Genomic DNA, 13,499 nt, shown 5'->3' with positions numbered 1-13,499 from the left:
GTTTGAAAACCACGAGGAGTTCATTAAACCAACGTTAGCATTAGCATTAGCTGCTACAGATAGTGGAAGGGCAGAGGGAGTCTAACTGTTTGACCTGCAGGTGAAAAGATTGAGGAGACATTTTTATTTATTTGCCTTTTTGGTCCACTAAGTTCTTAATCTGATGACATAACAATGTATTTTCTGTTATTTTACCAAAACGTTTGATTCTTTAAGTGACAATACATTCATGTCATTTGTTCTACTTTGTAAATGTAACATCTGGTCATTTCAGTTATGTTCCAATATGTTGTTTCTGTATATATCATTAAGCAAAACATAGTCATCAACTTAAATAACAACACGTTTGATTTTGCAAATTTTACTAATGTGCATTCTCGTCTTTTCTCTCAATTCATTGATTAATTGTAAATATAATCGTCAGTGTAATAAATTAGCAAAATAATCATTAGTTGCAGCCCTATAGTCGTTTCACTATCACTGTGCACTCAACAATTTATCATGATGTGTATCATATCCTAAGGGTCTTACCAATACTCACCCCTACTATTAAGCTGGTATTGCAGAATCACAATTAGAAACACTTTGTTATTTGTTTATTTGTGGGAAAAAAGACTGAAATCTTTAATATTTTTCACTGTGACTAATTTTGGACAGAATTTTCTGGGGGCATGTTGGGGGGAAGTGGCGGATAAAAAGCAAAAAATTATCCTAAACCCTAAAGATTAAAGAGGACATATCATGCTGATCCCTGATTTAATACTTACATATAATATACATTTGAAAACAAGACCTTTCACCCCCTGAATTTTCAAAAAATGACATATTGTATTTTTTCTGATATCCTAGAACGAGATTTGACGCCTCTGAAAATAGGTCATTGCCATTTGGCCGCGAGATTTCGACCTTTGTGACGACACGAGGATCCTTTCTTTTTATTGGAGTAATCTGATAAAGCAGCTCCTCCTCTGTGATGTCAGTTAGTCACACAACTGCCACCGAGGGATACACCCACCAAGAGCCGAGTATAAACGTATAAACTATACATGTTACAGTACCGGTTTGACTCACCACACTGAAGCGTCCTGAGATGATCTGTGTCAAGGTGGATTTTCATCCTCCTGAGCTGCAGAACCGTCCGGGTCTGACTCGGGGTCCAAAACAAAAGGACGTATCCTACACTCTGCCATTTTATTAGTGCTATCAATGCCTTATGGTGAAGTTTTGGCAAACAGCAAACTTGCTCGGTCTGCCCCATTCAATATGGCGATTTTGTAAATACTGCCATGCTGCAAAAACTGCCCCCTGGCTCTACCCCCTCCGCCCCTCTGATAGAACTGACCAATCAGAGCACAAAGGGCTGTGATGTTGCGAGGTTACTGGAGGTCATTCTGGAAACGGAGCGTTTCAATGAGATCTTCAGAATGGCCTAAACTGAGAATATTGAGAACGCTATTGTGGGGCAATGAAGGAACTAAATGACTTGTACTGAGGGCAGAAATGCTTTACAGTCATCCTAGTCTGGCATAGTGAAAAGGAGAAACAAGCATGATATGTCCACTTTAAAGATTATTGTCCAACAGGGTCTCATCCACCCTGGAGGTCTGGCTTGGGTTTGATACATTTTTATAGATACATTTCTACAAGGTGATTTTGTCTGTTTGTTTTTGTTAGAAATATGTATTGGGTGTACACGTGCAGGTCACATTGATGCACCCTCAGTCCCTGATGGGTTATGGGTAAATGTTCCCCACGGGGAAAAGGATTAAGACTCCCAAAGCTGTTGGATCATCACTCACAGCTGCTGCTGTTTCTGCAGACAGCTCTGTGTTGAAACTACCATCATCATTACTAGGCCCATTACACTAATGGAGGTATGCCCTGCCGTTGGTATTAATACAGGCCATTAGCAGGCTGTGACATCATCAGTCATCGCCAAGACCCGCACAGACCGGACGTGAGTTCTCTGTTCATCACATCCTGAGTTATAAAAGCAGAAGGACAGGACGATATGAGATGAGGAACATACTCAGACAATTACACATAAAAATCCTCTGAGCTGTAACTGAGCATGCTCTGTACATCTGTAGATACAGGAAGACCTTTTTGCTGTGCTCCTGCTGCGTGAGGCTTTCCGTTCCGTTGTGGTCCAGAGAAAAGCAACATCAAGTTTTCAGGAGATGTTTAAGCATGAATATCATCCACAGCCAATAATAGTCCAGACATGTCCTCATTATTTGTGCACATACATCATTAAAACGTGTTAATCCGAGGTAAGAACAAGGACATTACATCACTGAGAGACAGAGTGACATGATAAGTTATTGATCAGCGAGTATCTGTGCGTTCATTCCATGAGCCTAAATGATTTAAGTCTCATTAAAGCTGGTGGTCGGTCTGAGCCTCTGAGACTGAAACCATTTAGCATTGATCCTCTCCTGGCAGCAGCGACACACTCCAAGCTGCTTCTGTGATGGTATCAGGATCAGATCACAAAACCCGAGTTCAACCTTCACAACGCAGGGTAGAAATGCTCATCTGATGGCTGGCTGGGCCAGTATCTGCAGACGACTGACAGGGTTTGTAATGTAGTTAGAGCGGGAGAGTAATGGCAACAGACAGCAGTGACAGGACAAGAGGGAAGAGGGAGGCAGGAACAGATGGAGACAGATGATAGCACAAGACGAGGAGGAGACAGAGAGGACGGGGAGGAAGAGCTCTGTGGGGGAGAGAGGAGGAACAGGAGAGTTTAAGAGGAAGACATGGGGGACAGAAACAGGACACTTCAGCTACCGTGGACTGAGAGACTTAACTTCTTTCAGTTTCATCTGCAGAGCCTCTCAGCTTTCAGCTGAAAGTTCCTGTTACCATATTAAAGCGGCGTCTCTGCCAACATGAGATCTTATTCTGATTCTAAAAGCACCATTACTGCTTGAAAACACATTTGTCCCATTCAAGAATACTTCTGCTGTATTATCAACGGCAGTGGCAAACCATGGCCCCAGCCGCTGGGCCTTCAGTAGGACCATGGGACCACACGTGGCAATAAACAATCAAACAAAGAAATAAAAACAATAGCCAGAATCATGTGACATTGAAGTTCAGTATATTGATAGTTTTGTGGGATTATAAATTTATCATGTGCCTGAACACTGCAATACCTAACACAACTTCAAACAATTTAAAAATTCAGATATAAGATTGACAAAAAAAATCAACTTAAAATCAATCACTATGCTCACAATGAGCCTCATTCATGAACAGTGCATACGCACAGATTTGTGCTTAAATCGTGCGTACCTTTAGTGATATACTGTATACTCTCCCAGTGTCTCCTCTTCATCCTCCTTACAATAATGTTCTCCATCTTTTTAGATCACGTTAAAAATAAAGACTAAAACAGAGAAATATGGGAAATCACAGGTACACCCAGAGTAACATACATTTATTTTCTCTCTTTTTTTCTCCTCCTTTTTTTCTTTGAATTAAATGAAATGAGAGAACCAGATATATACTCAGTATCAGATGTTAAGGCTGTTTATTGTTGACTTGTAAGATGTGCATCAAACTTCCAGCTGCCGTCAGGTTAACTTTCCATTATGACAAACGGCTTTAATGTCATGGTTTGGGTTTTTGGTTTCTGTGTTTCTGAGTTTTCTTGTGTTTTTGCCCTTGTGTTTCTTTGTATTCTGTTCTGGTTCTGTGTCACCTGTGTTAGTCTTGTGGAATGTCTGTGTCTCTTGTCTTTAGTTTGTGCTTCTTGTGGTTTTGATTTGCTTCTTGTCATGTGTTTGTCTTCTTGTGATCATCATTTCTAGTGTTTTGGTGTCTTATGTATTTAGTAGCTGTCTTGAGTTTCCCTGTGTTTGGTTTGGTTCTCCTAGTGTTTCTCTCCTTGTTGATTGCTCCTCATGTGTTTCACCTGTGTCTTGTTTCACACCTGTGCCAATCACTCCCTGTCTATATAGTCTCTGTGTTCAGTATGTTTCTTGTGGGTTCATTGTATGCTGTCCTTGTTTGCTGTTCCTGTCGCCGTGTCTTCGTGCCTCCTGTGTCTCCAGTGCCTTTTATGAGTTCCTTAGTGTTTTTGGTTTTTGTTTCTTTTGTTGGAGTTTCATGTTTGGTTTAAGTTTTTGAGTTCAGTTAAAATAAAGTTTCATTTCAATCTGCATTTGGGTCCTCCACCTTTTTGGTTTTTTTTTCCCTCTGGACTTTTCCTGACATTTAATCTGACATCAGATGTGACGGGACAGTTAATATAGATACAAATGTCTATGCTGGTTCAGATGGTTACATTAAATAGTGATTGCTGTGATTGTTTATTGCATTAAAATGTGCCTGACACTCTAGAAACCTGCCTCTGAGGCATGTGCACGTGCGCCTGTCACCAAATTACAGCTGCGGAGGGTGCGCTCTGCCCTGCGCCGAGGTTAGACCAGGTTGGAGCTGGCATGCTTTCAGCGCAATTTCTAGCTTTTCTTGAAAAGACAGATTTGAAAACAGAGTTTCAAGTAATCCAGCAACCACACAGTCTTCTCCATTACATTCCGCCATTTCTCTTCACGTTCTGCCAACTAGATCTTCTCTTTTCTCCTCACTCACTCACAGCTACAGTTAGGCGCTTATCCATTAAGTACTCGCGAATCCCCGGAAGATGACAGGAGAAGATCCCGCCCTCAACTTAACAAAATATGATTGGCTAAGACAGCTGTCATTGTCAAATTGTTTCCACATTCGCTTGAGTTACACAGGCATTCGTTGCAGTTACTGAAGGCCCTGCCTGCCAAGAATTGTAGCTGATTTACCCAAATACTATCAAAAGGAAAATTGTGATTGGTCCATTTTCCATTTAGTTATATTAACCCACTGTTTGCCAGGACAAGTTTATAAAAAATAATATAAAACTCATTAAAATAGATAAATAAAAACAAAATGGAACAAAATAAGAAATAATAATAATTATTTAGGAGTACAAAAATTCTTTCAATATTTTTTATTAGGCCTTCACTGAATACCTTGAAGGCCCAGAGGGTTCCCCTCTGATCAGTGGGCCCTGGGATTTAAGGATATTTTTCTCTGATCCTTGAAAACAGCAAGCAACAGAAAAAGGAATAAAAAGAGGGCTTCAGGTGCTCTGAGCAAAAGAAATGTGACACAAACACACTCACAGGGATCAAACCATAGACTGTATTGTTAACAGACATAGTCTCCCCAACAACACTGGTCTGTTTCTGATACAAACTTTTAAAGCAAATGGGCTATCACCGCCACGTTGGAAGAGACAGAGGCTTCAAGTACTGCTATAGGGCGCTCATCAGTCATGTGAGCTGAGCTGTGCCTCTGATTGGGCGAGCTTGTAATCCTAATACCATCTAAACTGCCAAGTTAGAAAAATATTTGTCTTATGAATTTCCTCTTTTCTTCCACGGAGGCTTTGTTTGATAACAGGATAACAGGTACCAACCCGTACCATTACTTCTGAAGTATTAAAAAAAATCCTAGAAAGAGTTAACTCCAAACTCCCATGCTTTACATGCTGTGGACCTTTATTGGTATTTTTTTTTTTAAGAATAGGGAACTAAAGACAGTGAAGATGATAATTCTTTATCACAATGTTGATATTGAGGAATGTTAGAAAAAGTCCTGGCTGCTGTGGAAGCTACAATGAGAGAATCGGGAAGTTTAACCCCGGTGAAGTCCAGACTCTGGAAGTGTGGGTGTTGTGCTACTGATGAAAGCTGGTGAAACTGTGGAGTTTGGGAGCTGATAGGGAGATGGTAGGATGCCATCAACACAACACTGCTGACACTAAGATGACAGGCTGACAGGCTCAGTGTGGATGCTGCTGTTTGGATGTGACCAGCTGATATCTGATCTGACAATGAAAGCAGGAAATCATGTCAGCCTCCCCTCGTGCCTATTCTCTAGTCGCAGTCCAACAACAGCTGTGCGAAGGACACAGCTTGTGATTTTCTATGAAATGTGAGATCTACAAACAGAAACATCTCAAATTACAGAAAACACAGCATGTGTTTCTCAGGGTATAGCCCAAAATATAGCTGTTACTGTCCGTGCTCACTGCAGCCCATTAACTGAAAACGGCGCCCACAGTCTCTGCAGGTGGACCCTGTCAGACGGTGCTATTGTGAGGGGCTGGTCACAGGAGGTGGGTGGAGCACAGATCTCAGAATCGGAATCTCTTTATTGTCTCATGGAGGGAAGTTAGTTTTGCAGCAGGACACACAAAGGAAAAGGTAACAACAGGGCTTAAAAAAACATGAAAGTTAAAAAACAAAAATACACAGAGACACTAAGGGCTAATTTGGTGGTCCAGTGCAGGAGGCGCAAGCCAGGCGCACCATGTGCAGTGCTAATTTTGTGCAGTGCACTACTGTGCGCTGCCAATTTGACTATTTGGTAGACCGTCTGCGCAACAGAGGGAGTTGATGGCGCACCAGGGGGAGGTGTCGGCAGATTCATGATGGCGCAGTGACAATTTCGTGCCAAAAAAGTGCGCTGTAAGCTCGCCAGCTCCAACCTGGTCTATCCTCGGCGCAAAGCGGAGCGCACCCCACGCAGCTGTAATTTGGTTACAGGCGCACATGTGTGCACAAGTCAACAAAGCCTCAGAGGCAGGTTTCCAGAGTGTCAGGCACATTTTAATGCAGTAAACAATCACAGCAATCACTATTTAATGTGATAATACTGAACCAGCATATACATTTATATCTATATTAACTGTCCCATCACATCTGATGTCAGATTAAAGCCGTTTGTCATAATGGAAAGTTAACCTGACGGCAGCTGGAAGTTTGATGCACATCTTACAATTAAACAATAAACAGCCTTAACATCTGATACTGAGTATATATCTGGTTCTCTCATTTTATTTAATTCAAAGAAAAGAGGGAGAGAAAAGACGAAGAAAAAAGAGACAAAATAAATGTTCTTCACTCAGGATTTACCCGTGATTTCCCATATTTCTCTGTTTTAGTCTTTATTTTTAACGTGATCTAAAAAGATGGAGTACATTTTTGGAAGGAGGATGAGATGGAGACACCAGGAGAGTATAAAGTATATCACCAAAGGTTCTGCTATTTGGCGATGACAAACCAGGAGTGCAGGTGGATCAAAAGTATTCTGAATGGATAAGCCAGCTGTGTAACTGTCTCTTCATTTTGTACTCCTATTAATGACAAAGGAACAGATTAAATCTGTCCTGGGAGCTGGCCCACACGGTGACGCACTTCATGTCCTCCGATGCGCCCCGCTGTCCATTCTCCTGCTGCAGGGACAGCGGCTCTGACCGTCTCCACTATCGGGTCTTACCAGCACAATGTTTCTGTGTGCTGGGGATCACTCAGACCAATCAGACGCTGCACCTCGTTAATACAGCTGAGCGCATTTAAAGGCAAGGAGAGGCGCTCATTTGATTGGTGGAGACAGCGCTCGGCTGTGTTAAACGCACTCACGGCTTTTCTCCTCCCTCTCTGCCATTTGCGTGGAGGGAAGCGTGGGCGCGTTCCTCTGTGCTCCACTGCGCCTCTCTGCGCCTTGACTGCGCCTCTCTTGGCACTGCAGGAAACTTGCAAAGTGCGCCGGTCACGCCCTGTCTGCGCGGTGAAGGCCGGCGCAGGGCAGATGCGCCTGCGCTTGCACCTGGTCTACGAAATTAGAGCCCAATGTGACAATGTGCAACCAATGAGGAGAAAGCAAACCAAGCTGCACTGTACTCCCTTAATAAACAAGGTCCATGACTATTATACTAATATTAGTGATAAGATGATTTGCTTTATGTGTAAAACCTATTCTGAAGTATAACTTCACAAGATGCTCTATAGTCCACTGTTTGTACAAGTGGCTGCTGCTCTCCTGATAGCCTAAAATCTATAGAGTAAAACAACAAGTTTATTTTCCTACATTTATAAGATTAACCTTGATTTTTTTTTTTTTGCTGTTGTTGTTTTACATGGCCATAATCCTTTGTCATAGTAGTTCCCCTTAAACTCAACAGAAATAATCATTTCCCCACTTCTCTACAAACACTCTGTCTGTGTTAAAAGAACGTTTTGAGGATGTTAGCAGTGTGCTAAATGTTTATTTTTCTCTGCTTGGTTTCACGTTATGCTGTGTTCAGCATAACATGATGTGTGAATAAGCCCTGCTGTTCCAACAGTGGAAGGGAAATGAACGCAGTGGATCTGATTTCACGATGCATTGATATCAAGTGGCGGGCCGTGTGAAATGATGCGAGCCCTGTCTGGTCCACAAGCCACAAGTTTGAGACCTCTGATATGAACTTTCTGCTGCTGGAGCACAGTGTCCTGTTTGCTTTTAAAGGTCACAGAAGGAGACATTAGTATGAACTTCTGTCTCTGCTAACCACTCAAACCCCTCACAGAGGATGAGTGAGTGCAGGGTTTATATAACGGAGAGAACCGGTGGGTGAAACACAGAAGTGGGCCCTGCTCAGCTGTGAACTGAATTTAAAGCACAGCCATTGAAGATGGATGTCCTTTTGAGGTAAAACTGGGACTGTTGGACTCACTGCTCCCTCCACACCTCCTCCTCCTCCTCCTGATGGAGAGAAACAGGCCGCTCCTCTCTTTATGCCATTAAGGGAAAAAGCTCCAACCTGGTAAAGCTCTTTGTCTCAGAGATGCCTCAGGGAGGAGGAGGAAGATGGAGCTGGAGAGGAGTGAGAGGTAAAAACAGGAGCTGTGAGAGGAAACGAGTGAGGAAAGGAGAGCAGAGAGAAAGACTGAGAGATGTGTGGATGTGTGTGAGTCCAGAAGGGCACAAACACACACAGGTGCACACACTCACACACAATCTGCAATGATTCCCCACAGCACTAAAGTGATGCTTTGGCGGTAGCTACATTAGCCTTGTTAGATATGCAAAGTGGCCCAATTAGCAGCCAAGTGTGCAGGAAGTGACATGTTCCACCTGAGGAGGTCCAGAAACACCGGCAGTGATCACAGCAAGCAATAAATCATGGCTCTCTGTGTGAGTGTGTGTGTGTGTGTGGATGTGTGTCGCTTTGGACACAGAAATGTCACACACATGAATTATAAGCTCATTAACAAATGGCTAAAAAAACCCAAATCACTTAATCCAAATGACCTGAGCTGAACCTGTGGAGGATTAAACTCCCAAATCTGCGTCTTTGCGCGGCTGCAGTGTTTTCTCACCAACACGTTTCTGTGGAATGGGCTGCAAACAAACAGCTGCAGCGAGGTGTGTGCTGCGGCTGATTTGATCCATTTGGAAAGGTGTCAGACTGTTTCCTGGATCTCTGTCTGCCCGGCACACCGCTGAGCGTCAAACTCAACAGCAGGATACAATGCAATCTCTGTTTCAAAGAACGCAGCGGTGTCTTTCTTTTGACACATATTTCATCACAACATCATCAAGGGAGGATTGGTGCATCAAAGGGTTCTTTCAACAAGAAGAAATAAATAAATAACCTAACCAGAGCTTTAGATGGCACACAACTTTTCAATCCTCACAAAGGATCGCAGTGGACACAAACATCAGGCCTCTGATCTGCAGAGAAAGCACCAAAAAATGATCTTTTCATACATATGATGGAGTCATGTATGAGAACAGGTTCCCCTTCTTACATCAACTCACCTGCCAGGTTATGAAATGTTTAGAATAGACTAAAACTTTATTGTCATTGTAACAAGTACAACAAAATTGAAGTCACAGCAGCAATCAAGAAAACAAAAGTAAGAAAGTGTATAGAAAGTTCAAAAAGGTCTATAAGAAAATAGATGCTGACAGCTTGTCCATCATTCTCCAGTTCAGCCAGTCTCCACCTCCACAGGGTCCAGGACTGAGCTTCTGCAGTCATGCTTCATCTCTGTCTCCTGTATCCTGTCTGCTCACAGTAGGTGAAGCTCTTCCAATGTGGCGTTGGTGTCTGATGTTAGCTCCGTTGGCCATGTCTGTGAATAGCATGATGCTACTCTACCTTCTGGTATACCCTCTGTTGCTGGGCTAGCGTGGCTAGCTCGTCCATCTTATTGGAGATAGATCTTATGTTCCCTATAACGATGGGTTGAAGGACAGGTCCATGTTGTCACTTCTTAGCTCACACCTGAGAACCAGCACGTCGTCCTCACCTCCTCCTCCTCACCTTGTGGGAAGACATCAGGCCTTACACCAGTTAGCATTGACATGCTACAGGCTGCTAACAGCTGAGTTCACATGTAAACAATGCAGCCATGGTTACATGTAGGATCTCCAGACAAACACAGGAGAAAAGTAGTAAAAAATACCGCCGAAGCCACAAAAAGTTTGGTGTCCATGACCAACAAATGAACCAAACAAAGTAATGATCCACTCCAAATACAAAGATGATGAAAAAGAGACGAAAAAAATTACAAGAAACGGACAAAGAAGAGAGAGCTGCTGCAAAAGGCAGCCACAGCCAACATGGCAGCGCCTAGCAAAACCATTAACCCATGTTGGGTCATTTAAATTTGATTTGTGTTATTTTTATGCAGCTCATGTGCTCAGTTAATATCCATCAACCCAGCATACATTGGTTGACCCAGCACCTGGGTTGTTTGCGATTCACAGGGGTGTAAAGGAACTAAGTAAAAGTACTTTGTTACAGTACTTGAGTTGGTTTTGGGGGGTTCTTCACTTTACTTGACTTTCTAGATTCATCGCAACTTTTACTTTTACTCCACTACATTTCCATTGTCACCGTGGTTACTCACTGCAAGATAAAATGTGAATTTAACTATTTCGTCATGTATGGATTATTTGGACTGCGTGTTCTCGTGCCAACTGGCGCTCTCGTATCAAGCTGAGAGTCATCTCAGCAAGACAGTGTACAGCCTGACGATATACCTCAGTGACTACAGCATGATGGAAGCAACCTCTGGAGATGGTTTAGGTACCGCCACACCATCATCTGTTTCTTTTGCTCCATAAGAAGATGGACACCTGTTCTCATATCTACAAGCATTTTCACTATTGTTGGGATTTAAAGGCCCCATATTCTGCTCTTTTTCTGCAGTTTAATCTGGATCATCAATGTCTTCATGAAATGGTAGTAACATGTTTTGGTCCAAAAAGCCAATAAATCAAGCACAGCAGCATTGTTTCCAGGCTCTCATAGCCCCTCTGTTCAGAACGCTCTGATTTAGTGGGCGTGGCCTTCATATGTAAATGAGCCACCGCTGATACCGCCCCGCTCTTCAGCATCACTGAGAGCGGCGCCATGAGCTCCGAGTGCACAATGTTTAGAAAAAAGTGAAGCTCATTTACCATAACATTACAGGCTACAACAACAAGCTAACCGCAGCTAGAGTTAGCATCCTGAAGCTAACACAGAGACAGGGGGACACTGAGGAAAAGCTCTTACATCTGCTCCACAGCACACAGCATTTAAAATACTCACATTTCCAGGGTCAGAGGTTTGTTAGAGGATGGTTGGTAATGTGCCTGGATTCAGGACCAGTCTATTGGCTAGCCCTCTGTTGTACTGTCCAAAGCTGGAAAAGCAGTCGGCCGTGAAGTGACTAGCACACACATGCACAGTTTTACTGAGTGTAGCTGGCACATTTCCTTGATAAATGAACTCTAGCCACTTAGTCTTGTCTTCTTCCGAGATGGGAAACTTGTTTACAGCCAAAATCAGCCACACTCCTCTCCCTGCATCTGGAGAGATTTCTCTCCAGATGCGGGGAGAGGAGTGGGCGGGAGGGGGTTCGGGGGTATTTACTCCGGTGGACCAATCAGGTCAGACTTGCTCCTGATTGGTCAAAAAAGGGAATCGCTAATGTCTGCAAACCCCGGAAATTCCAAACAGCTTGTTTTAGGTCAGGATTTTACATTTACAAGCCCTACTAAGTGCAGGTTTTGTCATTAAATATCACATTTTGTGGGCTGGGAGGAAAGCCAAAGACCCACAAATTTCACTAAAAGACTTTATAAAGGGATTTTTGCATAATATGGGACCTTTAAGGTTCATTCTACAGAGCGAAGAGCCTCCTGTGTTCGCTATAAAACAACAAAGGATTGGCGTTCCAAAAGTCACCGTGAAGCTATAAACACACAACTCAATAGATAGTTAAGCTAGAAATAATGATGAACAGGAACAGGTTTTAGAATCAAAGCAAAATTAGTGAATATTCTGAAATGATGAACCAGTTTCTTAACCCTGACATACTCAACCATTAGTATTCTGATCTGGTGCAGTTCTTTGGACGTAGTTTCTGGTTCTTTTATTATGAACCAGGTCTCAGACTCAGCAGTCTGTGTGCTCTTTTTCGTTTTGGAGGGTTTCTGATTTATTGACACATGTTTACGTCCTGGTCTGTCACAGTCCGGTAAGTGTCCACAGATAATGCAGTCATGAGCAGAGTGTGACAGTTGTGTGTTTGAATTCCTCTCTGGGTACACGCTGGATTTCTCCTCTAAAAACATCTGTCCACCTAATATCTGTCCACTTGCTGATCTCCTCTATCCACTCACTGCTGTTTCACAAACCTTGGAGCCATTTACCATCAGTCAAAGTGATGAGATCACATTAAAGATTTGGTTTTTGGTGGTTAACTCCCCCACATCTGTTGACAAACCACTATACTCCATAGTGCTTCTGCTCTCAAGTTGTGCACGCCCGCCATTGTTGATAAACAAATAATCCCTCTATAACAGCCTGTTCAGTCTGTAGTCCAGAGTCAGCGCTCTGTCTCATATCTCCTTTCTCTCTGTTTGCAGGTGCTGGTCTGGCACACTCGCACAGAAAAACCACATCTTGCAAATGAGCCCAAACACCGTAAAGACACTGTGGTCATCGAGGTGTGAGAGAGGATCCAGAGAGCAGACAATAACTGCTGCTGACCTTCATCTCTGTGTGGGACTGATGACAGCCCCCTGCTGCCTCTCCTTATCGGATTTATACAACCTGTTCAGGGTGGACTCTGAAGAGCTGCATGATCCAAGACTTGTGATTGTCTGTCAAACCTGCTCAGAGAGCGCTGGACGAGGCTGAAAGCATGCCTCTGGAATGACTGCTGAGGCCTGTGGACTCCTCCTTTAACAGCCTGCTAACGTAAACACAACAACCAACACTGTATGAAACATCATGTTGCTGGATGGAAAAGGTGCCATGTGAATATAACTCCATTTTGACTGTGATGCCAGTATTCTCACCACGTCCTGTACACCTGATAAGTGTCCATGTTTGAAAGTGTGATTGTAATGTTTAAACTGTGCATTAAAAGGTATTCCCCACATTTCAAACCTGAGCCCTGCTCTGTAAATATTTAACAATATAAATGTCTGACAGGATAAAAGAAACATCTTCACAGTGTTCCTGCACACAGAACCATCATCTCTCCATCAGTCCTCCAACACAGAGGTCTATAACAGAGGGTCTGCAGCCCCTAGGGGGTCTGTGGAGGGACTGCAAGGTTTCCATGACCTTTATTGGCTGGTTGGGCAAATTTTTTATATTCTCAAGCAATTATTCCCAA

General features: G+C 43.0%; 1 protein-coding gene across 1 annotated transcript in view; it reads left to right on the top strand.

The window, feature by feature from the left end:
* b3gat2 (beta-1,3-glucuronyltransferase 2 (glucuronosyltransferase S)) overlaps positions 1-13,276 on the top strand; it is a 71,695-nt gene extending 58,419 nt beyond the window's left edge. Inside the window, exon 4 of the mRNA XM_074676389.1 lies at positions 12,742-13,276. Within this exon, the coding sequence (XP_074532490.1) occupies positions 12,742-12,828 (87 nt within the window). The 3' untranslated portion in view covers positions 12,829-13,276. The remainder of the gene's footprint in view (positions 1-12,741) is intronic.
* The last annotated feature ends 223 nt before the right edge of the window (positions 13,277-13,499 follow it).

The sequence above is a fragment of the Halichoeres trimaculatus genome, unplaced genomic scaffold (assembly GCF_033239565.1).
Source record: "Halichoeres trimaculatus isolate MK-OKI-2021-1 unplaced genomic scaffold, fHalTri1.1 fHalTri1_scaffold_8, whole genome shotgun sequence".
Taxonomy (NCBI): Eukaryota; Metazoa; Chordata; class Actinopteri; order Labriformes; family Labridae; genus Halichoeres; species Halichoeres trimaculatus.
Note: the sequence above shows the minus strand (reverse complement) of the source record. Positions and strands in the feature narration are given on the sequence as shown.